Source organism: Agelaius phoeniceus, chromosome 2 (assembly GCF_051311805.1).
Source record: "Agelaius phoeniceus isolate bAgePho1 chromosome 2, bAgePho1.hap1, whole genome shotgun sequence".
Taxonomy (NCBI): domain Eukaryota; kingdom Metazoa; phylum Chordata; class Aves; order Passeriformes; family Icteridae; genus Agelaius; species Agelaius phoeniceus.
The window spans coordinates 84,816,927-84,841,131 of NC_135266.1; the positions used below are offsets into that span (position 1 = coordinate 84,816,927).

Sequence of the window (24,205 nt, forward strand, 5' to 3'; positions counted from 1 at the left end):
GCTGTGTAGCAGGGTGGCTTCTCTAAGAGTATTCCCTGGTATTAAGGAGACACCCAAGCCAAGAACTACCTGCCAAAGTGGCTCCAAGTGGTAAAGGAAGCATGAGGCTTCCCTGGATACTCCTGACGTGTTGTATCTTTCCAAAGTTGAAAGCAAATCTTTGTGGGGATCATACTTGTAGTGTTTTTGGGAAGATGGGGAGAAAATCCTAGGGAGGTAGCTGCACATACTTCTGCTCACTGTACAGATGGCAAGTGAAATACAGCTTAGCTGAATGTTAGTTTCTTATCCTGGCCTTTCAGATTCTTTGGTATTATGGTGATTTAATGCTTTAATAGTCACACTTCTATGGACTAGTTCTGGGATAGCCAATTGCATGGACAGCAGCCCTTAGCATTTAAGACATTTTTAACTGCTGCTGTTTCAGGCCACACCAGCAGCTGAATTCCTGTTGATGGCAGAGGTTTCATCAGAGTCTTTATTGTACTTCGTCACTCAACCAGTGTGTGGGACTGTAGGTCCCCCCATTTCTTCTATAAACTGGGCTCCAAAGTCCCTTTGCAAATGTGCTCCATGTACTGTAATGTGCCTGTCTGGTTCAGTGGGAGCTCCTTCATATACAGAACAAGCTATTCTGTAAAAAAGGTCAATTTAAACTAGGCTAAAGGCTCTGTTCACATGAGCTATGGGTCCAAGAGGATTTATTTGGTGACAATACTGGCTTAAGTAATCCTGGCTTTTTTCCTGCCACCTCCCTCTCTTCCCACCAATTGTTCTTGCGCCACTCCCTGCACTGTGACAGCAGAGCTGTTTGTGTACTACTTTGTGAACAAACAAGGAAACTGATCTAATACAAAAAAATAGAGATGTGCTCCTTGTTTTCTTCTGCCAGTTCACTTGACTTGTGTGATTCTTTACACAGCTATGTAAATCACTCCTTGGCAGAGAATAGAAGGGCAGGTGGAAGCAGGAGAAATTAGGCGGATGGGGTGGGATGGGACTGGCTGAGCCACGCTGTTGCTGATCATGAAGGCACAGACTGAGATGATACTTTACTGACACAAAACTGCACATTGCCCCTCTGTCATCATGGCAGCAGAGCTGCTAGAGCAGATAGAGAATCCTACACCTTGGATCAAACCCTTTCAACATTGAAGATAAACCATGAACCGAAATGGCTCACGGGCAGATTTCAGGGCATTGCTGAGCTGCAGCTTACCACTACTGAGATCTTGTTTCTTTGTCATCTTTGACTCCTGGCTGCAGCTTCCTTTCTGGTGGTCATCAGAGAATTTGTGTTTGGCTGGTTTTGCCCATTAACTAAAGACAAAGGATCAAGTTACTTTGTGCTTGATCAATTTTCTTCTGGGTTAGTGAGCTGAACTTGCTCATTGAGAGTGTTTTGAAAAGCAAAGCCCATGGAAGAGCAGTGGTGGAAAACCAGAATTAGGAACATGAAGAAGGTTTGGAAAGGGGGGTGGGTGAGATATCCTTCCTTCAGTATCACTGAGCTGTCAGATCAACTCAGCTGTCTTGTCTTCTGATTCAGATACATCTTCCATTTTTATGCAGGTTGTTAGCTCTAGCAGATGGATAACGCATGTAAGTTTTATCCATATCATCTTGAACTTCTGCAGCAAGATTTAAATGTGTGAGCTGTTCCTTGCTTTCAGAGTATGAGTCAGCCAAAGGTTTGACCCATTAATCTTTCAAAAGTGAAAGGGGGGGGAAAATACTGCAGCCTTTTCTGGCTGTTGCACTCCCATTACACAAAAGAGATGCTACGGTTTTTCGTGTGGATGCTTTTCCAGTTGGTTTCTAATGTTAGTGTTTTCATAAGGCAAAAACTATGTAAGCAGTCAGACTTAAAAATTCAACTGGTGTTCTGAAAATCCAACCATGTTTTCAGACTCTTAATAAAAATATCAGTAAAATAGCCTCTGTAATTGGGGATGGACTGACAGGGATATTGACAATACACGGAACAGAACAGAATCCACCTCAGTTGCCATGGCTATGTTTTCCTGTTGAGCTAATCCAATTTTTAAAATTACTTTTATCCAGTTAATTCAGTAGTTCTAATCTATAGACACATAAAAACCAGTTGGTAATAATAATAAGAAACACTTTTTATAAAGCAGATCCTGGTATCAGGTAATTTAGCTGTGGGGCTATCTCTGCTCAGAGGTAAAACACTATGCTACCTAAGGCAGCAAAGTATCAGGGCAGCACAAAGGCCAGGGCTCCTCTGTTAATGCAGAAGCTCTAAAAAGCCAGACTCAGATGCTTCACTGAGTAACAAGAGAGGCTGGAAAAAAACAGGTATTGCCTGGGCAAAATAACTCTCCATGCTGCCTGTGTCAGTGGGAACAAGAAGCTTGTTATCCAGGCCTCTACTCCTTGATGTCTGTCCACTAGCTCACTATTCTATATGTCCTCCATTCCAGCACAGCACAGCCCCTTCATCTTTAAGATGGCAAAATTAAGGTCTACCCACACTGTTAGAAACCCTGAGCAAATTCTAAGACTCTAAGTGTATGGAAAGTGGAAGCACAGATGGACTGCCCAAGGAGAATACAGAGATTTGCTTCAGTGGGTAGGGCTAGTGTCAGAAAAGCCAAAGCTCATCTGGGAGAGGGGAAGGTTATCAGGAGAGGGTTCTGTAGGTACACTGGCAGCAAAAGGAAAGCTGAGGAACGTAAAGATCTGGTGCTCCATGGAGCAAAGGGCAGACACAGTCACAAAGGACATGGAAAATGCAAAGGACACAAATTGAAGCATGTGAATTTCTCACTAATTACAACTTAAAAAAAACTATTACCATGAGGGTAATTAAACACTGAACACAGAAGACCACAGTGGCTGCAAAATATCTTGTGTTGAAGGAATTTTTAACTGGACTCAAGGAGGCCTTGAGGAACTGGCTTTAACTGTCCCTACTTTGAGCAGGGCATAGAGATGATGAGCTTTGGAGGTTCCTTCCAACCTCCAGGATCCCATGATTCTGTGAAGAAGCTTGCCTGGTAGAGAATGATGAAAAGTGTGAGACTGATTTACTTTCAACCCATATATAAAAAAAAGCATTTCCATGTCCCAGAATGATCCAGAAATATTGTGGTATGTATTAAAACCAAAACCAATTCAAAAGCAGACTATCTATTAAGACCCCATGTCTTCAATGCATTCCAGAGTTTTTTTGACATTTATAATTGCAATCCTATGAGAACTCATATTTGGCAGAGTCTTTCCATATATATTAAATCCAGCCTCCCAAGTACCCATCATGTGTTTTTAAAATACCATTAATTCACTACTTAAAACTGACTGCAGATTTTTTTTTAAATATTGTTCTCCTGTTTTCCTCTATATACTATATATCAAAGGCCCTATTACTTCTTAGTTAATATGTGTATGGTATTTATATAGCAGTATTATACTAATTAAACAAATAATGAACTATATTTTTTCATAGTATCCCTCTGGGATATAAGAAATGCTTCTCATGTAGCACTGTTGAGAAACTGAGGCAGAGAAAAGCACGGAGGCTTTCCAAAGAGAATCTCAGCAGAGCACAAATTGGAGCAATTTCCCTGAACTTTCAAGCTTATGTTTAACCACACAACTAACTCTTTAAATAGAAGCTAGATGAAATGTACTATGACATTTGGAAACTGAGCTCCCCTGGTGCACCAGTCTTTCATGTCTTTCTTGAAAAGTGAAAGAAAAGCAAGTGGTTTAGACTAACAGTGTCTCCAGAGGGAAGCAGAGCTATCACCTTGGGATGGAAACTATCTCCTTTTCCCCAGCATCTAGAAGATAGAAGGCACAGACCTGCCAGGCCACAGCCGTTTGTGAGGGAGATGAACTGATTGACTCTGGGAGTGGGTGAGGAACCTTTCTGCATGCTGTCCATGAAACACAGGCTGGCTGAGGCTTCCACTTTCCTCGTGAGCTGCTGAAAAGTGGTGGAGCTGAACGTGCAGCTTAGCTGGCCGTCTGGAGCATGTCAGCTGACAGCTGCAGGACAAAGGGGAGCTGTCTTCTCCCCAGTAGCTCAAGGGCACCCACAGGGAGAAGTTCAAAATTCTCTCAGCTGAAACTTTGCGCCTGCCCTTCTTTCAACAAATCTGCAGCACAGTTGTGCTTTAGTCTTCATTACAAGACATCAGTCCAAAAAAATCCTGCTGTATTTTAGAAACAAGCCTGTATATTTTCCCACAAACACTTCTAACAAAACCTCAATCTTAACAGCACAGACCTATGGAGGGCTTTTAGCTGTAGTAGTTTAGCTGTAAACTACCAACTTTTGCTATATGTTGTGTAATGCTTCATTGGAACCTACAGTTCTGCAGAACTGAGACTGTTTATTGCTAAAAACACTATAGAACATGCACCATTTGAAGCATATCTCTTCTTCCTCTTTATCTCTGAAGTTCATGTGAGATTAAATTTTATACACAAGGCATGGCTCACTTCTGTCGCTGCCCTCAAAGCTGGCTTTTTTGACACTGGAATGTCTCCCTCAGGGAGAAAAGACTTGTTTCTGCCCCTACAAGTGTAGCAGATAAGATGCTGTGCGTGTGGGCAGATTACTTTTCCCCTTTGTTAGAAGGTTGGGTTTGTTTTTATTTTTTTACTCTTCATAACTATTATGACTCTGGGACCTGTGGTTTGCGAATAAGTAAATGAACAAACATAAACCTGCAAGTGCAGTTATTTAATTTATAGCCGTAGAAGGAGCTTGCCGGAGAGTAAAGAAGTAGGAAGCAGAGAAGAGCTTGTCTTTCTTATCTGGAAACACTATTTGCAGACTGAAGGAGTTTTGTGGAGCAAGAAAACCCAAACAAAAAAAAACCAAAAAAACCCCAAAACAAAACAAAACAACTAACAAACAAACAAACAAACAAAAAAACCACACACAAAAACAAAACAAAAACCAAAAAAAAAAAAACCAAACAAAAAACCAAACCCGCCCCCCCCAAAAAACACCAAACCACCACCAAAAAAAAAAAAAAAAACCCAACAAAAACCAAACCACAAAAAAACCCAACCCCAAGAAGCCCTTTGGGCACAAGAAAAGAAGGACAGAGGGGTCGGTGACACCCGCGGCGAAGGCGGCTGTTTGTTTCTCCATCGCACGCGTGCTCGGGCTACAGGCAGCAGCGCCGGCCAGGCGCCGCCACGCTGTGACCACGCGGGCTCGCTCCCGGCTGAGCTCCCAGGACGAGCGGGGTCCCCGCCGCCCGCCGAGCTCCCGGGGCGGCGGACAGGCCGCGTTTCCAGAGGCGGGAAAGGCGATTTTCCAGCGGCGGGAAAGGCGCTGCTCCGCCGGCCTGGCGGCTCCGGCCCGGCCAGGCGCCCGCTTTACGGCACAGCCGTTCCGACCTCCCCGTCCGCGCTTTGCGGCTGCGTGGCGGTGGGTGGGGGGCGGGGAAGATGTCTGAGCGGGGAGAAGCCCCGGCGGCGGCGGCACCGGCGGGAGAGATGCCGGCGAAGAAGCAGAAGCTGAGCAGCGACGAGAACAGTAACCCCGGGGACCTGTCCGGCGACGAGAACGTGAGGCCGGGCGAGGGGGAGGCGGCACGGGTGGGGGGCTGGTGCGGCGGGAGCGCGCGCGCGCGCGGCGGGCGCGGGGCCTCGCGCCGGGGGCGGGCGGGAGCGCGGAGGGGCCGCCCCCCCTTCCCCCCCCCCCCCTCCCCCCCCCGCTGGCCCCGCCGTGAGGGGGCATCGCCCGCCGGGACCCCTCGGGTGTATCCCGGGGGGAGGGGGAGAAGGGGGTCTCAGTCCGGCCGTCTCGGCTCGGTGGCCGCCCCTCGGGGCCGCCGGAGGGAGGCCCCCGGTGGGAGAGACCGGGGAGGGTCTGGGGGAGAGACTCCCTCTTTGCCTCCACGTGGGTGAAGGTGGATTTGAGGCCCAGACTGCGAGCGGGCTCTGTCTCGAACTCTGCTTCAAACCATCAGACTTTTTTTTTTTAATTTTCCCTGCGAACCAGCAGCATTTTCCATCTTTCTTGCAGTTTTGCATTGTGTGTCTTCACTGTCACGTTGTAGAGTAACATGCACAAGTTTATGTGTGCAGCCTTTTGGTGAATGAGGAGTAGAAGACGGTGCTCGTAAACTACTCTCAGCAGAAGGCAGCAGGGATGGGGTCTGTAGTCTCTAAGTTAGGTGAAATTCTAGTGCTCAGAGCAAAGGTAATGTGATTGATGTAGAATAACTTTATATCTGAAAGCTAAACTTAACCTAAGGTATTGAGCAGTCACTTTATGTAGTTGCTGGTGTGGAGAGAGGTTGTGTATGTAGTTATGGTGTGTGTATTTTATAGTGTGTGGAAGTTCTTTTTTCTGAACTTTTTCAGCAAGTGAGGGATCTGGACCACATCCTCCACAACCTTTGGAAATGGTGCTTGTGAGGTGACAGGCAGGTTTGAGATGTTCCACACTGCTGCTCTTTGGTTTTTTTTAGTAGATTAGCAGCATTCGTGGATCCAAGTGTAATTTGGTGACAGACGTTCAGGCTTGATTTGTTGTCAGTTGGAGGCTATCACTGAGCATGGAATAGGTTGCCCCATCCCTGGAGATGTTTAAGACCAGGCTGGATGTGGCTCTACACAGCTTGGTCTAGTGAAAGGTATCCTTGCCCATGGCAGTGGGTTGGACTGGATGATCTTTCAGGTCCCTTCCAACACAAACCACTCTGATTATACAATTCTCTGATTCTCTGTGGGTTGCCTCAATGGTGAAGGGATTCCTTTTTCAAGAGTTGTTATTGGACTCCACTACTCCTGCAAGATGGGGGATTCTGTTTAAAAGTTGACATAATGATGTTGATTTGGAGAAAGGGTGTATTTTGCTCTGCAGGTGTCCTGTGTGCAGGTTTGTTGGTTATGTGGTAGTTGCAGATACCTGGTGTAGTTCACCACACCAGCTGCCTGGTGTTCTCACGTTGGCATTATCTGTCTAGTCCAAAGAAAACTTCAGTCTTGTCAAGTATTAAAGTTCTGGCAAATGTGCTCGGGAGATGAGAATTTGGCAAACTCTGAAATTTTTTTAGGGTAATGGAGAAGAAACAGGAAAACTTAAAACTGTAAAATTGGTTATGAATATTAGTGGAGGGTTGGCTCTTTTAGGGGTCCAGTGTGAAGGGAATGACTCCAGATTTGGGCAGTACACTTACGGGCTTGTGTGGTATCTTTCCTCCTTTTTGTCCTCTGAATGTCCTGTCTTTCAGAGTTGTTGGGCAAACAAAGACTAATACACCTCTTCAGGCTTCTGATAATAGAGACATGAAACTGGGACAAAGAATGAATGTTTGGTGGGAAGCAGTGTATTAATGTTTATAGCTGACCTCATTCCATATTCCTAGTGCAGTTCCTAATGCAGCTTCATGAATTCCCTACAGTGACAGGCTGTTGTCTGCCTCTGTCTCCCTTAGTTCAGCTCTAGAAATTACCTGGCCTATGATGAGTTGTTTTCCCCCCACTAGTGTGATGGAAAGCGAATGGACTATCTTGCCAGAAAAAATGGGAAAAGTTGATTTTTAACAAGCTGAATGTACTCATACAGAAGCACAAAGTTGGCAGGTACAATGCAGGTTAAGGTGAAGTGCTCTGTGACAGGTGGTGCAGGGAAATGTCCTTTTAACCAGTGCCCTGCAGTCAGACCACACAGGAATTTGTAGTTTCTGCTGATTGTCCAAAGCTGATTTTAAAACCTCAGCGGCTGGCCAGAGTGTTTTGTGTATCCCTTTTTTTTTCAATTTTCCCCATTCTTATCTTATGCTAATGGTTAGAGGGCCAGTTGGATTAGTTAGCTGATCAGAATTTAGCTGTTAGTGGAAACAAGTAAATGTCTGTGGAAAAGAGTAGGAGGGAGAGGAGGGACTTTCTTCTGGTGCTGATGCTGATGCTGACCTGCTGCAGAACCGTGCTGTGAGTACAGAAGCCTCAGAATGGATCGGTTCTTGGTAAGGTCAGGCCTCATGTTTTTACATAAGCAACTCTTCTTCAGTACTTCAGAAGTACTCATTTCATCTGGATCAAAGATGTTTTCTAGGGGAAGCAGCTGCTTTATCTCTAGACATTTTCTTGAGAGCAGCTACCAGTATTCTGAAGAAACATCACTAGATCACAGTTCATATCTCTCCCTCTTGGATTAGTCCTCATGTGATTCATGTTCTGTTTCTAGAGAAGAATGCTATTATGCTGGCATTAGATTAAAATACATGAATCTAAATAACACCAAGTCCTGGGAGATTTGTTCTTATGAGTGACAAGAAAAAGTGGAAAGGCCAAGTGCTGCAAGATCAGTTGAATGTATACAGCAGTTATGATCTCTCTGTGACATTCTGTATGATTCTGAATGTTTTCAGGATGATGCTGTTAGCATTGAAAGTGGTACTAACACCGAGCGCCCTGATACGCCAACAAACACTCCTAATGCACCAGGAAGAAAAAGCTGGGGGAAAGGAAAATGGAAGTCGAAGAAGTGCAAATATTCTTTCAAATGTGTAAATAGCCTCAAGGTAGGTATGCATGAGCTTCAGAGGATGCTGGGCATCACTTACCAACAGCAATGTTAATGTTGGCTGTGAGACAGCATCAAGCTAGATACTTTAAAATATCTTTAAGCAATTATGTTTCCTGCTGATTTGAAGCAGTTACCTTTCTTGCTTGGAATAGCCAAAGTTTTGAAGAAAAAGTGTACTGAGAAATAGGAAATAGTAGATAGTGCTGCAGTTAACCTTGTTTTTGTAGAGTTTGCAAAGTTTTGTGCGATGCTATGATTATGTATTTCATTGAAGCTGTAGGTGCTACTGAAATATAAGAAGTTGGATAAACAAATTGAACTAAAACAAAACCTGTGACATGCAAAGCACAGAACCTGCTCAGATTTCTCTATGTGTTGAAAAAAACCCAGAACAAACCCACCCAACAGTATTAGAGTAGCTTTTTCCTCACACTTAACCAGATCAGGTATTTTCTATCCCCTGGCAATATCATAACTACTGTGTAGTGCAATTTGGTTAATTTATTGTGAGTGTTGGGATCCTGTGTTAGCACCTGATTCAGGCAGTATGTCTTCCCATGTAACACCTGGTGCTTTTAAGAGAGGTGGATTCATGGTCTTTACTCCCTGTTCTGCTGTTTTAGCATAGTGCTGTTTTCTTCTGCACTGGTGACAGATTGTGGTGGACTGAACGAGTTTTCTCATTCATGACTATTTTACTCTGTCAGGATGTTCTTCTTTTTCTCATTCCTCGCTTCGTGTGCGATATTTACGTGGCAAGATGGGAGTTATGGCAAACTCTGTGAGGATTTGTGTAGCTCAGCAGTGGATATTTTCTGCAGAATTGCTCTAAGAGTATTTTTTCATTCCCCCTATGCCTAACTGTGGAGCTGTGATGATGTGGCTGTGTTTCTGAGCTTTGTCTTCAGGCTGCTGTAGTGAGACACTGGGGTACCTGAGTGGGAGGGGATAAAAGGTTTGGAGCGTGGAAACCTTCTAAATGAGCTTTGCCACTGGAGAAATTGCAATACGAAGTTACAATGACAAAGGTATCTGGGAAACAAATTGATCTTATTGTGTTCTTGAAGTATAAAAATTGCCTCCATGCCTTTGAGGGTGTAGGAGGAAGGGAAGTTGTTTCATTTCACCAAGGTAGGCAGCAGTTCCTGTGAATCGCCCCCGCGGATGGGGCTATTTCCAGCTTCAAGTCATACTTCAAACGCAGACACCAATCTTTGGACACCCAAACTTTTAACAAGTTCTGAGCTTTGTTACTCATGCTTGTTTTCTCTCTGCAGACAAAAAGGGTTGCTACTTTCCAAGTGTCTTCTGGGAAAACAAAATATTCCCTCACCCCAGTGTCAATCCAGACCCCACTGCAGGGTGATCCAAAAGACCAAGCTATGAAATGAAGCAATCCCTGACTTCCTTGGGTTTGGATGAGGGCTGGGAACAGATTCCTGTGCAAGTGGAATCAAGCTGTGAGGGAATAAATGTAGCATTTCAATTAAGTGGGGTATTATTATTAGCTTTTTTCCCCTGTTTCTCTTTGGTCTGAAATTAATGGGAATGATAAGAGATGTGCATGTTAGACAAAGACATAGGTAGCAGCCAAATTTGGTTTTTTACTTCATGGCTGAAGAAGCCTCTCTTCCTTTTCCTGTTCTTCCATACTAACTTTGCAGAGACTCTGGAGAAAACTCTGATATTGAATGTTGTATGTGGGTTTAGAAAGACACTTCTGACTCTTTGAGTACCATGTCATATATCCCCTAGTTTATATGATTTTGAACTATGCTGTAAGATGCAGGTATTGAAGTTAATGAAGGGTCAACATGATTTAAAGATCATAGAAATTAATATTATTTAGGGGTGTATAAATTACATGTTCTTCCACTTTTGTACTTTTGGTTTTCCTGTCTTATTTTGTTTTTTAGTTTTTTCCTTTGGGAAACAAATATGGCCATTACTGTCTGCTTTGAGTGTTAAATGGTTATGACTCAGCCTGAAAAACTCAGTGCTTGCTAAATATGTGTTTTAAACACTACTTTGGGAGTTATTTTGGGTGAAATTTAAGCATCAGGAAAACAAAAATAATGGAGAAAAAATGGAAAATCTTGGAAAATGTCAGGAAATAAAAAACTGCCTTTTTTCTTTATGAAGTAGTAAGTTACTTGTAAAATGTACTGAGAAATTTTGCTTTCTGTGGACTGAATGGAAATAGGGTTTATAAATGAGCATATACTATGAGCTAACAGCTAGCACAGTTGCACATCCTCATATATCCATCTATATCTTGCTGAGAGATCTTTTGGCAGAAAACTGTGTATATTTTGCTTTGTTGTGCTCCCTTTAAAGCAATGCAATTATTTTCCCTACCCTTTACTTCTGCTCAGGGTGTGTGCTTAAGTTCTAAGCAGCCTGGTGTTGTCTCAGCTTCTCCTTGCTGTCCCCTACCTGGGAACCAGTATGCAATGCCATGCAGAATTCTAGCTTGTTGGTGTGTAATGGAAACTAAATGTCACTGCGCCCACTGCCCACAGTGGCTTACTTTCACTTCTGGGAACTGGAAATGCACGTGTGGGTTGTTGGTTCCCCGCTGGCAGTGTGGGTGACACAGATTAAAAGGCATTCATGCAGGTGATTATTTTTGCCATCGTAATGACTTCACTGCTTTCTGTCTAAAACCAGGTCTGATCTTACTCTTTGATTGAACCCAAGTTGGTGTTGAGTGAGTAAGGCTGGAACTCATTATTGACTGTTTATTTATTTGCTTTTGTAGCAATAGGTCTGTTTTGTTTTCTGCCTTCTGTCTCTAGTGCATGAAGAACCTGGGTACTTTGGGTTTCATGCCCTTTATTCATAGCAGGGACAAGATGGCATGTCACAATTTTACTTTTGGACGGATATCTGGGTCACTTCTGTCTGTACAAACCAATGTCAGATTTGTGTCACATACTTGGCATCTGAGCATAACCATCGTGTACGGCACCTAGAATACAATGTTGTGGAAAATCTCCTTCATTGTTTAGCACTTGGGACAAAAATTAGAGCAGACAAGTATTTTCAAAATAGCTGTGTGCTGTCTCTGACCACTGGGGATGTTGGGAGTTTAAATAGGAGCAGAGCTTCTGCAGATACCCTGGTATCTTCCTGCAGGAGCCTCTGCCTGGCTGCTTCATCCATCAAACATCAGCAAAACTGCAATATGTACAGTCAGGCTCCTGGAGATTGTAGCACTTGGTATGAGAAATGTAGTGTGGGTGAAGTAAGTAGACTAAAGACCTTTGTCTTGCAGAGTAATTTTTTCCAGGGAAATAGGTTTCCTTTGAAAAAGCTTGCAAAATACTTTAGGTATGTACTCAAGTATAAAAATATGGAAGCAGTGTAGCACTCTGTTCTATATCTCTACTTATCACCTTAGTCTGGGTCCTACCTAGAAAATCAGAAACATTTTGCAACGTATGCTGGAAAAATATCCTATCTTGAGGGTGAAAAACATACTGCTTTTCACTTTCCATGTTTTGTTAAATTTATCAGAAACAGGGCATATAACAGAGAACAAGGTTGTTCCAGAAAAACCAATGCAAAACCTGCTAATATATCTCTGCAATAAAGCAGTGGGAGCCCATGCATTTTACCTGTATTATCTTCATGTGATATGTCAGTAGCACTCACTATTCAGCAGCAGGAACTCCTTCAAGCAGAAATTTGAAACCAAGTTATTATTAGTGGAAAAACTTTATTAAGCATTTTCAATTTGATTTCTCAGCCATTCTCATGAAAAAGACTTAAATACACTCAGAATTTAAGGCTACCAAGTAAAATTAATAAATATATTGCTAAAAAGTAAAATTAATAAGTGTATTGCACACAAAAAATCATGGCCTTGTGTATTCAATATTATGGCTTATGGTTTTCCTCATTCTTCATTTCTAGTTCAACTGTAATACTTTACAGATACTGAATACCTGCTTTTTCCTTCTGTCCAGGGGTTACTAAGAGCCCTGCTACTTTTCCCTTTCTTAATATCCTATATCCCTCATCTCATGAAGCCATTAGTTTCTGCTTTTGTGTTATGATGGATAATACTTTGAGTTAAGCTTTGAACAATTCTTTTTAATCTGTATTGAGCTTTGAAAGTTGTTATCTCTCTTAAGAATTGCAGGAGGGCCTTAATCTCTGAAAGATTTTCTGCTTTCTCTTTCTAGCTCTTCTAGTTATTTCTGTTAATAACAGATACTGCCTTTCTCAGTAAATAATGCTATTTAAAATTTTTCCAGACTTCCTTTACTTTTCTTTTTCTAAGGAGTGTTAGACTCCCTACTCACACCCCCTCCTCGATTTATTCTTTGGTTTTGGATAGGTTGGAGCTGCCAGGGCTGGTACTTCTTGTGTTGTCTCTGAAGTGCTGCCATTTGAAGGCTGCTGAACAGCCATCATGAGACACTTCCTTCCTGCCTGCACTGTCCCAGACAGTCCCCTGTGGGGAGGCACTTTAATGAACATTATTCTTGCTGAAAACATCCTGTCAGGACAGGCCAAAATACTGTTATCAATTATTAACAAGCACCACCATATTCATCACAATTCATAAACATACCTCTTTTTTTTTTTCCTCTCAGACTGATGTAAGTTGTATAAAATAATACTTGGCATTTCTCTGGTAACTGTTTGTAAAGGGGATCTGAAAACATTTTGTAGACATGAACTTTGTAGCAGTATTGTGACACACTGGAGTGAGTTCCTTGTGTCTGTGACAAAGTTACAAGACCTAACTGTAATGTAATAGTTAAATGTGGCTCTTTTCCATCCTTATACCAATATAACTCTTCTCTCTCCTGGTAATTCTTCCCTGTGAAGTTGCAAATCCTTGTGGTATAAGTAATTATGATAGAAAATGACCTTAGATGCAGAGGTTGCCTTACTGAAAATTGTAAACCAAAATACTAGAGCTGCAAATACAGCTTGGGAGTTCTGCCAGCTTCTAGGCATGACTGAGACAACAGTTCTTCCCATTTACTTTTTAAAAGGTTGGTGGAGAAAGAAAAGGGAGGGGTGTGTTTGTCAGAATATTCCTTTAACCTCCCTTTAAGACGGCAAGTTAAAATGTGGTGTTACAAAACTATGATTGTTAACTGTTCACTGTCTAAAATTATACTGGCTGTGAACCCATTAGTTTGAGGAGGGAAAATTGTCAATGAAACTGTTGAATTTCACAGCAATGATATGCTTGTGGGTTTTGTTGGGTTTTTTATCTCTAAACTTACTTTACATGTATAGGAGGACCATGGCCAGCCTCTGTTTGGAGTCCAGTTTAACTGGCACAGTAAAGAAGGTGATCCTCTTGTTTTTGCCACAGTAGGCAGCAACAGAGTGAGTAATCTGTTTTTCATCATACCGCCTTCTGTGTGGTTCTGCATGCATTCCTGTTTTCAAGCAATCCCTTTACCTGTGTTTGTATGGATATGCAATACTTAATATAAACAGATGTATTTCTAAGATCTGTAGCATCTGTTATCTGGGAGAGCTGCATCCTTTGGATTGTTCCAGGAAGTCTTGTTAGCTATTTGATAATTAAGCTATGGAATAAAGAGAAAAGTCTTACAGTAGTATGCATATGGGATAAGGAAGAGAGGTGCTTAAATGTATCTTCTCAATAAAATTACTTTTGATAAATAGTGTCATCTAAAAGTAATGTACTCATATATACAGGATGAGAACTGTCTGCAATAGTGGCTGGCTGATGCCAGCCAGCTCAGTAGCTAAATTCATGGCCTGTGTGGAGGGAATTTATAGACTTCCTCTGAACAACGTTTGATGTCATTTCGGTCTTGAAAATAACCCCTGAGAAGTGCGTTTTATGCAAGTGCTGTGAATAAATAAGAAGTGTTTCATTTCTAGGTTTGTTCTGCCTGGCAAGTCACCAGAAGCACTAAGTTTAAGCAAGGTATCAATGACTCATTACAAGACCAAGTCACATTAGAGATAACTGCAGTAATTAATTCCAGCAAGGGTTTATCTTATTAAGGCAATTCAAATAATAGGCTTCAATATCTGGGAAGGACAGCTGACAAGTCCTGGAATGGTGCTTTAATGAAACTGCTGTGGGCAATCTTTTATCAAACCATTTCCACCTGGTAAACAAATGGATGATGGATGAAATCTAAACTATAGAGGCACTCTACCTCTCCCCATCAGGCAGTCAATAGATGGGTGCATGTGATTTCCTTTTGAAATGTTATAACTAAGCAGCAGTCTCTCCCACTTACTTATTTTTGGTTTTTTTTTCTCCAGGTTACTTTATATGAATGTCATTCCCAAGGAGAAATCCGTCTGTTGCAGTCTTATGTGGATGCCGATGTATCCTTTTAAGTTAAATACCCACGTGTTTGCTGTGTTTGCTTCTTCTTTATGAAAAATCAAGAGGCTTTGGAGGAAAAAACATGAAAATGTTTTGTCTGTGATTTAATACTTTGCTCATGTGGTGCATTCTTTATGTTAGGTCCAAGTCTTGCCTCTTTCCCACATCCTAGAATCCCTCCTATTGAAAAAATGTTAAAAACGCAGACTCGGGGACCAGACTGTATTAAAATATTTGAAAACTGATTCTCCATCAGTTTAATCTTCCCAACACTAATATTTGTATAATGTTTCCCTGCTTTAAAGTGTTTCCCTGTGAATTGGAACTGGGTTTAAAGCATAAGGATTGTGTTTCATGTTCTGTAGCATTAATAATTTGTGTTGATCGTTTGCAATACACAAGTCATTAACTTGTAAACTTGGTCATCCTAATCAAAGGTGATGCCATGAAAGAGAAGGTGTTCCTTTTATGTTATGGAACAGAAGTGAGGAAATCAACATCTGTAGAAAAGGTGATGTTGCTGGTATTTGCAGGTGTATAACTGAATGTGTGTTTTTTTCTTATTGGATCCAGCAGAGACTCCTGGGCACTTAAACAAAATAGCTACAGGTTTGTTTAAAATAAAATGTTAAAAAAAGAAAAAAAAATCTCCTGTTTGTTCTGTGATCCTTAACTTGATGCATTGTAGGCAGATGAAAATTTCTATACCTGTGCATGGACATATGATAGCAATACAAGCCATCCTCTTCTGGCTGTGGCAGGATCCAGGGGTATTATTAGGATAATTAATCCCATTACAATGCAGTGCATAAAGGTGAGTGTTCACAACTTTAAGATACAGCTTGTGTTTTAGTAAGGTATGACACTTTTTTCTTCTAAGTACTTGTAAGCATGAGGAGAAATGGTAACTTGGTCTCTGAATTCTATCCCAGCACTACGTGGGCCATGGAAATGCAATCAATGAACTGAAATTCCATCCAAGAGATCCAAATCTTCTTTTATCTGTAAGCAAAGGTGAGGAAAAACCTCTGTTGTTTTTTGTATAAATGAGGATACTTTGGATTGGAGTTTGGTCTTGAATGTGGCCAAAAACCTTCATGAATTTTTTTTTTTACGAATGGTACTGAACAAGTTCACTTTGAAAGTTGAGAGCAAATCATGCTTTTACATGGCTATATATTTTATACTTACTAAATCCATGGCCTACAACCATAACTCCAGCTATGGTGCAAAGGGATTGTGAATAGTGCTGCTTTTTAGGAAAGAAGAATCCTGCGCCTTGGGTTTGCTCTTTACTTTCGGGCAGTTGAAGTTTTTTCAGTTGTTGAATCACGTTGCCATCTAGTGGGGACCTCTTAACGTTGCAGACAGCATTCACCATCCTGTTCACGGGGAAAAACTTGGATTGTCTGTTGCTTGGGAACTTTAATTGGACTCTGTGTAAAAAGCATTTTAGTAAAGGAAGTTTTTGGTGTAGTGTCTTATGGGCTTGTCCAGAAAATTCTAACAGTCACAACTTCCTGATCTTCACTGTTCTGTTAAGTAAGGGAATGATCTGCCACAAGGAGGTAGCCTTCAGGAATTTTTGAGTCGGAAACATTCACTTAAGGGGACTTTTTACTTTAGTATATTTGACCTTACTGATGAAGCTACATGAGAACAGGAGTTGGGAAGCTCTCTGATGCTTGTAATGGTCAATTTGGTGCTGTGGGTCTGTAAACATCCAGTTTCTCTATATTTTTTAGGTTCTCTTTGTAATAATGTTTTGACATCAGCCATAGTACTACAAGTTTTAATGTGCAGTCTCTGGACCAGGTGCTATGGCTGAGAAGGCACAAGGCAGGAGAATATTTGGGCTGTTAGAACTGTTTGGCTGAGAGATTATTAGAAAGGGAGGAAAATATTTGGGACTGCGTGGCCACCTGTTTCCCTTCTGGGATTTTGGGTGTTGCTGTAATTCAATGCAAAGTACTTGTGGAATCCAACAGGGAAATACTCTAGAGTTCCTGTTTCCAAATGGGAGATACACTAGAGGTTCTTCATTAGAAATTTTTAAAACTTTCTTCAAGTAAGTGGATTAGTCTAATTGACTTTAGAATACATATTATTTATGTAAACAGTTTTTCTCTCCCTTACTGACTGTGATTCACCAAGAATAATGTTTTAAAAGTTAAAGAATTGAAAATCACAACTTTTCTGAATGTTGATGTTAGAATGGCAGAAAGGAATTCTAACATTTTTTGATACATAAATTTGTTCTTATGACTGAGTTAAAGCATATTTGTCAGATCAGACTTTCCTTTGCTTTTTGGATGATCTAAAGATCCAAGTGTGTTTTTGCTAGAAACTTTCCCTAGGGAAGGGGGTGGGCACGCTTTTTCAATTACAGAATTACTTTTAACAGTAGGTTAGTTATAATAGCAACTTTAGTTAATGCAGTTCTTTTGTTTCTAACCAAAAAAAAGAAGAATTTAATGCATTTTTGATGTTGACCTAAACACCTGTTACTCAAAGTGATTAAACTGAAATATATTATTCAAATGTACATATAAAAAGCAGCATGTAATTCTATTTGTTCTTTATAGATCATGCATTGAGACTGTGGAACATCCAGACAGACACGCTGGTTGCAATATTTGGAGGAGTAGAAGGGCACAGGGATGAGGTGTTAAGTGCAGTAAGTGGAAGACCGTGGGGCAGTGATTTAGATTTACAACGGGTAGTAAGCAACTTTCTATCCTTCTGTGCACTGTTTAGATACTATAGCTACTTTAAAATAACCACCTGGAAGTGCATAAATACTGTTTTAAGAGGATAGACAGCTTTAAATGTCAGCTGGTTTGATTGATGTGGCCGCCTCTTGCAGACAGGATCTGTGTGTTTCAGTAGCTGGTTTACTCACGGTGCAGCCTAGAAGTGAGCAAAACAGGGCTCAGTGGGGCTAGAAAGAGTAAAAACATTTCATGATGGTCCCACTTTTGAAGGTCTTGAGTTCTCATCAAGTCAAAGCAGCATAAGCAAATAATCCTGGAGAGACATGGTGGTGAAGGAAAGAAGTTGTTTGAGTTAAATTGTTTTTTAGTGGCTGTGAACAGACACTGGTACCCAGCAAACATCAACTAGAATAGTTGACTTTTAATATGCTGTTCTTAAGAACTCTTTCCATTCCTGTTATTTGACCTGTTGTGAAAGGTGAGGGGTGCATCTGGAGGAAACCTGACACTGTATTAATCACCCATGTTGTAGCCCTGGAATTCTGCCAAAGTTGCTCCTAGGGAACTTAGTGAAAGAGGAGAACTAGTTGTAGATTCACTGTCTGTCAGTGCTGTTGAATATGTCTCTCTTTCTTGAGAGAGACTAAATATAATTATTAAGATGCTGTGCTGCTTTGCAGTGAGCTGATTACATTCTTAGTGTTTTTCTATTTAAATATTCAGTTTTATTGCATGCTCTATGCATAAAATGCTGTTTTGATGGAAATGATGGAATAAAATCTGAGTTGATATAATGCAGCATAGGGTGAGAATGTTCAAAATTATTTTATATACATAGGATTACGATCTTCTTGGTGAGAAAATCATGTCCTGTGGGATGGATCACTCTCTAAAACTCTGGAGAATTAATTCAAAGCGAATGATAAATGCTATCAAAGAGTCTTATGAGTACAACCCAAACAAAACCAACAGGTATGTAGTCTTCATCTCCTTGTCTGTCTTCACAACACATGAATACTCCTATCAACAGTCCAGGTTCCTTTCCATATTGGGAGTTTTTGGGTAGTGATGTGGATGCTGAATCTCACTAGATTGTGTGTCTTATTGTTGTTTGCTTCACTGGAATTTTATTGAATTCTGATTCAAAGTCCCAAAATTTTTTATTTTTAAATATCTCAATTATTTCTTATTTGCTAGACTAGAAAATGTCTAAAATTATTATCTTAAAGCTTGTATTTCATGCATTTGAAGATGTCAGTATCTTTTCTTCATATCATCTCATCTCAAAATTTCTAGAAGGGAATCAAATCTGTGTAATTAAATATGTCAAATTATCTTATATTGAGTAGCTAATTATTGTGTATTATTTTACTTTGGGGTGGGGAAAAAACCATTTACATAGTAATAACTTTAATTTTCATCATTCTCTGGTTTGACCTCAGCTATGAATAAATGATCAAGTAAACATAACAATTAGATACATGATAGATAAATCCTCCTTTATGAAGTTCTTCAACTTTTGGATCTTAACTTGCAGTTAAACCATTGAGAGAATTGAAGAGTCTAAAACACAGTGAACATGTTCAGCAATGAGACTAGCTGTGAAAATACTCTGGCTTTTTTTGGTAATGTTACCAAATATTAAATGATGCTTTTTAGCGTGCTTTTTTTAAAATGATGATTTTTTTTTTTTAAGTGTGCATTTCTGTTTAACAATTTGGATGTTGCAGCAGCAGCATCAGGAAGACTGAGCTTTAATTAGTTCTTGAAGTATTTGGTGACAGGCATTGTATTCAGCATCTGAAGGAGTAGTTTTACTCAGCACAGTCTTTTACATGAGAAACTTAGTTATTTCATTAGGAATGAGAATGAAAGCAAGGGCTGTTCCTATTACTATTAAAAAGAAAAACAAGCTGCGTACAAAATCTATTTTGTTATAAAACTGTTAAAAAGCTGGGCTTGTTCTTTTAACATTAAAATACGTTAAAACTGGTTATTAAAAATTACACTTGTGCTTCTGCGTTTATTTTTCTGAACCTCACTTGGCAATTTTCTCCATAGGCCTTTTGTTTCCCAGAAAATTCACTTTCCTGACTTTTCTACAAGAGACATACATAGAAACTATGTTGACTGTGTACGGTGGCTGGGAGACCTAATTCTTTCCAAGGTAATGCTGCATTTTTCAGCTATGTTACATTTATTTGTTGGTCCTGAGGATCCTAAACAATTTTATTAGCATATGGGTCTTAGGTTAAATTACTATCTTGTGTCAAATGATTTTGTGGAATGTGCTGGGAATTTTGTCACCTGTTAGGATCTGTGGGTAAGCAGCTTATACTTAAAAAGCAAAATTCTTATTACAGCTGTACTCCCTTACAAGTAAAGGGTTTCTGGCTAACCAGGATCTGCACAGACCATATGACAAAGGAAACTCTAGATACTATTTAGGGATCCTGCTAAAGAGTGAGATGAGGAGTAGCCATAATGGAGTAACTTTGATTTATGTATGTGTTGTGTCCATTTGTAGCATTGGCTTGCAGATATTAAAGCAGGCAGTCCAACTGCCTTGATGCCAGCAATTGGTGAGTGCACCAACCTGTTAGTCAAAGGGATTGGGTAAACAATCCTCAAACCAATGTATGTTTAGGCTACTTATGAAATTGTGTTTGAGCCATCTGGGTGACTTCATCTGACGTGGGTGAGGGAGGGCCCCTGCTGTCCCATTACCTGGCAAAGCTGGGAGGGCGTCGGGTTGCCAGCATGGACAGTGACTATTATTGGTGATATGGCTGTGATCTAAGGGCAGAGGTGAGATTTTCAGTTCTGCTTTTCATAGTGTCATTGGGGAAGATGTGAGATGAAATGTTTGCTTCTAGTTGGACTGATTCTGCAGTATAAATTACAGGTGATTTTTCTTTTCATTATTTCGCTCCAGTCTTGTGAAAATGCAATTGTTTGCTGGAAGCCTGGCAAGATGGAAGATGATATAGATAAAATCAAGCCCAGTGAGTCAAATGTGACCATTCTTGGGAGATTTGATTATAGCCAGTGTGACATATGGTACATGAGATTTTCAATGGATTTCTGGCAAAAGGTATGTGTCTGACTTTGCTGTATTTGAAGGTGTGTAGCTTTACATTGGTTACATGTTTATGGGTATAGGAAGGGTCTTGGTTCATGTGATATTTGAGAAACAGAATGGTTTGCTGTAAGGGACATCATATGAACCTGCAGATTAAATTACTATCTTGTGTCAAATGATTTTGGGGAGTGTGCTGAGAATTTTGTCACCTGTCAGGATGTGTGGGTAAGCAGCTTATACTTAAAAAGCAAAATTCCTACTACAACTGTACTCTGCTACAAGTAAAGAGCTCCAGATTTTTCATTCTGGGTTCTGCCTGTGGGGAAAAATTCCGTAAAAGAAATACTAATTTTCCACCAGAAATAAGTTTCCTGATGTCTTCATCCCCTGTCTGCAGAGATTGTTCTACAGCCTTTCTGACTCCTCCAACAAACTTATTAAGTCATTCATGTTAAAATGTTCACGCACAATTTATCAGCTCTATAGCCTTTATAAACTTCTGACTTTATTCTTTGAGGGAGTATTTTAAAACCTCTTTATCCTCTGCTTTCTTTTTAAGATGCTTGCTCTGGGCAATCAGGTTGGCAAACTTTATGTTTGGGATTTAGAAATAGAGGATCCACATAAAGCCAAGTGAGTACTTTATTTTGTTTTTGCTAAGACAGAGAGTTGGGGTCCTTTTCTTTTTTCTTTCCTTATTATAGAGAAGTTCTTTACTGTACTACTTATTTTCCATTATAATTAGTAGGGAAATAAACATTGTGAGCCCCTGAAGGTTAATGTTTATTTTATCTCACTGATTTATAAATTATATTTTATTAATGCCAAGAGGTCCCAGTTGGATTGTGCTGCCTACCATGCATAGATACAGTAAAAGGCAATTTATTTCTCACAGAGTTTTCGCTAATTGGGTGGAAATTTTGCAAAGCCATTAGGAGAAGATGTGCTAGGTGGGTGTAGCACATGACAAAGGTGAGATAGGTGACAGGACTGGAGTAAAAATGGAGAGTGTAAAGGTGAGCTATGAGCACAGTGTGGAGAAAACACTGTGGCTTTCCACTTCCTCACCTGTGCTGCCAGGCAATTTCACAGCATGTCTCTTAGATACATATAGGTATGTATGTATGTGTGTAAACATACAAATGCAAAAAAAGCCTGAACACAAAAAAAGGCCCCAAACAAAGCCACTGCCAAAAAACGTTGTATATAAAATGGATATACACTGCATTTTATTTTTATATACCCTATATGATATATTATACATATCTTTATATATATATATATATATATATATATATATATATATATATATATATATATATATAATTCATGTAAATATGTATAAATGAATACATTAATGTATAAAATTCCTGGAAGTGTGGCAGTCTTTAATCACATGATTCTGATTTTTCATTCCTAACCTGTGAAATAACACTGATTATGCAGTCCTAAATAATGTGATTCAATAAGCTTTCAATCTTTGCTTCACTAAAAATTGGGTGGATGAGAAACAACTGTGGGTGAACAGGAAACTGCTGTCCCAAGTCCTCATCTGGAATACAAAATACACCATGAAGGCCATAATCCTGTTGCTTTCAATTCCTCCTAGGTCCTTGGGTTCCCTCCTAAATAAGGGATTATTGAAACAGTGCTGCATAATGTAGTAGGAAGATTTAACATTTCAGCTGAATAATTTTCTTTTCTTTCTAGGTGTACAACTCTTACTCACCCTAAATGTGTTGCTGCCATCCGACAGACCAGTTTTAGCAGGGACAGCAGTATCCTTATAGCTGTGTGTGATGATGCCAGTATCTGGCGCTGGGACAGATTACGATAAAGTACTTTTTCTTAATTCATAGAAGAAAATATATTTTCAAATTATAATATAGTCTGTTAACATGCTAGTACAGTAGATGCATTTAGTGTAGACTCTCTCGAAGGTTCGGCAGGCTGGAGCTGGACTTAGTGATGTTTACATTCTGTGTATTGTTCTGCTTGAAATTGCTGCTTTTAATAAAAAGAAGTATTTTTGTAAAGTTTTCTGAATTGTCCATATTAATTATTTTCCACAAGAAGCTTTCACTTATGGCCTAAGAAATTTCTTTGTTAGAGTTAACACATGAATGTATGTCAACTTGCTAGAAATTTTGTATATTTATGCTTGCAGTTGTATTTTTGTGCCTTTCTTTATAAAACCTAATGAAGCTTTTATTCAGGGACAACACAAAGGAAATGCTACTCTTAAGAATATAATATAAACCATTGTTAAACAATTCCTAAAAATATTTTGAACTCATTCTTTAAGTTAGTTGCAGATTGAAATCTTTTGTAATCTCAAACTGGAATTTGCTTCTCACCATATATGTTAATGACTAGTGGGGTAAAAACATTACTGGCTTTGTCTTATGGATCACATTGTTCTGTCTAGTTACTGCATTTATCTAAAAGTTAGTTTTTGGAAATATATTTTAATTGTCTCTATTGTCAGTATTCCCAAATAACCTCCTCAATGTTTTTACTTGCCTTAGGAATAATGAATTCTAAAATCAATCATATTTCATATAGGATTAAAATGTGTGTACAGTTAATAAAAATGAAAGGGGGAAATAGATAAGATGGCAGAAATGATTAGCAGTGATAATCTGTGTTCAAAACACTTGTGTGTATTTTGTCAGCAGGTAGCTGAAATGCTCGTGTCTCTGTTAAGAAAGTGGTCCAGGACATTGCTCAGTAGCTGTGTGCACATGAATGAGGAAGTAAATAACATTTATTGAGGCTGAACCATTTACATACTTTTTTTCCCTTTCCCTGCCTTTATCCTTTAACATAGCATATTACTTGAGAAGAATGTTTTGAGTTATGATGTAAATACAATTACACTGTCATTGTTAGTATTATGGTGCCTTTCTGATCAGTAGATTAAGTAGTCCTGTCTGCTGCTGACTTCTTAAGTGTGTATCTAACTTTTCATCTTTCAAGATATTGCTTTTTTCTGTTTGTTACAGTTTGGGAAGCTTGTAAATGCTCTAGTTAGATAAACTACCTGTGCAGTTGGAAGTAATATGACTAAACTAGTTTTAATTTGTGTCCTTGGAAACCTGAAAAAAATGAGGCCCAGAACAACGGACTGACAAGCAGTTGACAAATTTTAGTCTGTAATATATAATTGTTTTTCTTTTTTCCTCTTTTAAATCCTTGATCTTACTACTGGGGAAGTGCAGTAGTACCACAGGTCCATCCAAAACAAGTATTTAATTGAGCTGGATTTTGGACCTTGTTTTTCTTGCACAAGCCACATGGCCAGTATGGTCTTTCTTGTGCCTATGAGTGTCTGGTCAAGAGGACATGGTCAGGAAGCCAAGTGTAAAACCAGAATTGGGCAGAACCATGTAGAAGCCCGAGTACCGGAGGGAGGAAACTGAAATTCCTGCAGAGTTGAACACAGATCAGCTGCTGGAGACAGGTGATACTGGAGCCTGGAGAAAGTGTTTTAACTTCCTGCACTTACAGAACTGCTGGCATAGTATGAGCCAGTGTTT

The 24,205-nt window shown here is 40.0% G+C and overlaps 1 protein-coding gene across 1 annotated transcript; it reads left to right on the top strand.

The window, feature by feature from the left end:
* Positions 1 to 5,398: 5,398 nt before the first annotated feature.
* On the top strand, positions 5,399 to 22,706 carry EED (embryonic ectoderm development). The gene is made up of 12 exons (XM_054655020.2): positions 5,399 to 5,556; positions 8,370 to 8,522; positions 13,790 to 13,882; positions 14,804 to 14,869; positions 15,559 to 15,684; positions 15,803 to 15,884; positions 17,456 to 17,547; positions 18,423 to 18,556; positions 19,646 to 19,751; positions 20,520 to 20,678; positions 21,226 to 21,299; positions 22,377 to 22,706. Exons 1-12 carry the CDS (start codon positions 5,437 to 5,439, stop codon positions 22,501 to 22,503), a joined length of 1,332 nt encoding a protein of 443 aa, XP_054510995.1. The 5' UTR covers positions 5,399 to 5,436; the 3' UTR covers positions 22,504 to 22,706.
* The last annotated feature ends 1,499 nt before the right edge of the window (positions 22,707 to 24,205 follow it).

Excerpts from the sequence above, each read along its gene's own strand:
- EED (XM_054655020.2), top strand. The coding sequence starts at position 5,437 with ATGTCTGAGCGGGGAGAAGCCCCGGCGGCGGCGGCACCGGCGGGAGAG. Across the intron at positions 14,870-15,558 it reads AGTCTTATGTGGATGCCGAT|GCAGATGAAAATTTCTATAC; the intron begins GTATCCTTTTAA and ends GATGCATTGTAG. Across the intron at positions 21,300-22,376 it reads GAGGATCCACATAAAGCCAA|GTGTACAACTCTTACTCACC; the intron begins GTGAGTACTTTA and ends TTTTCTTTCTAG.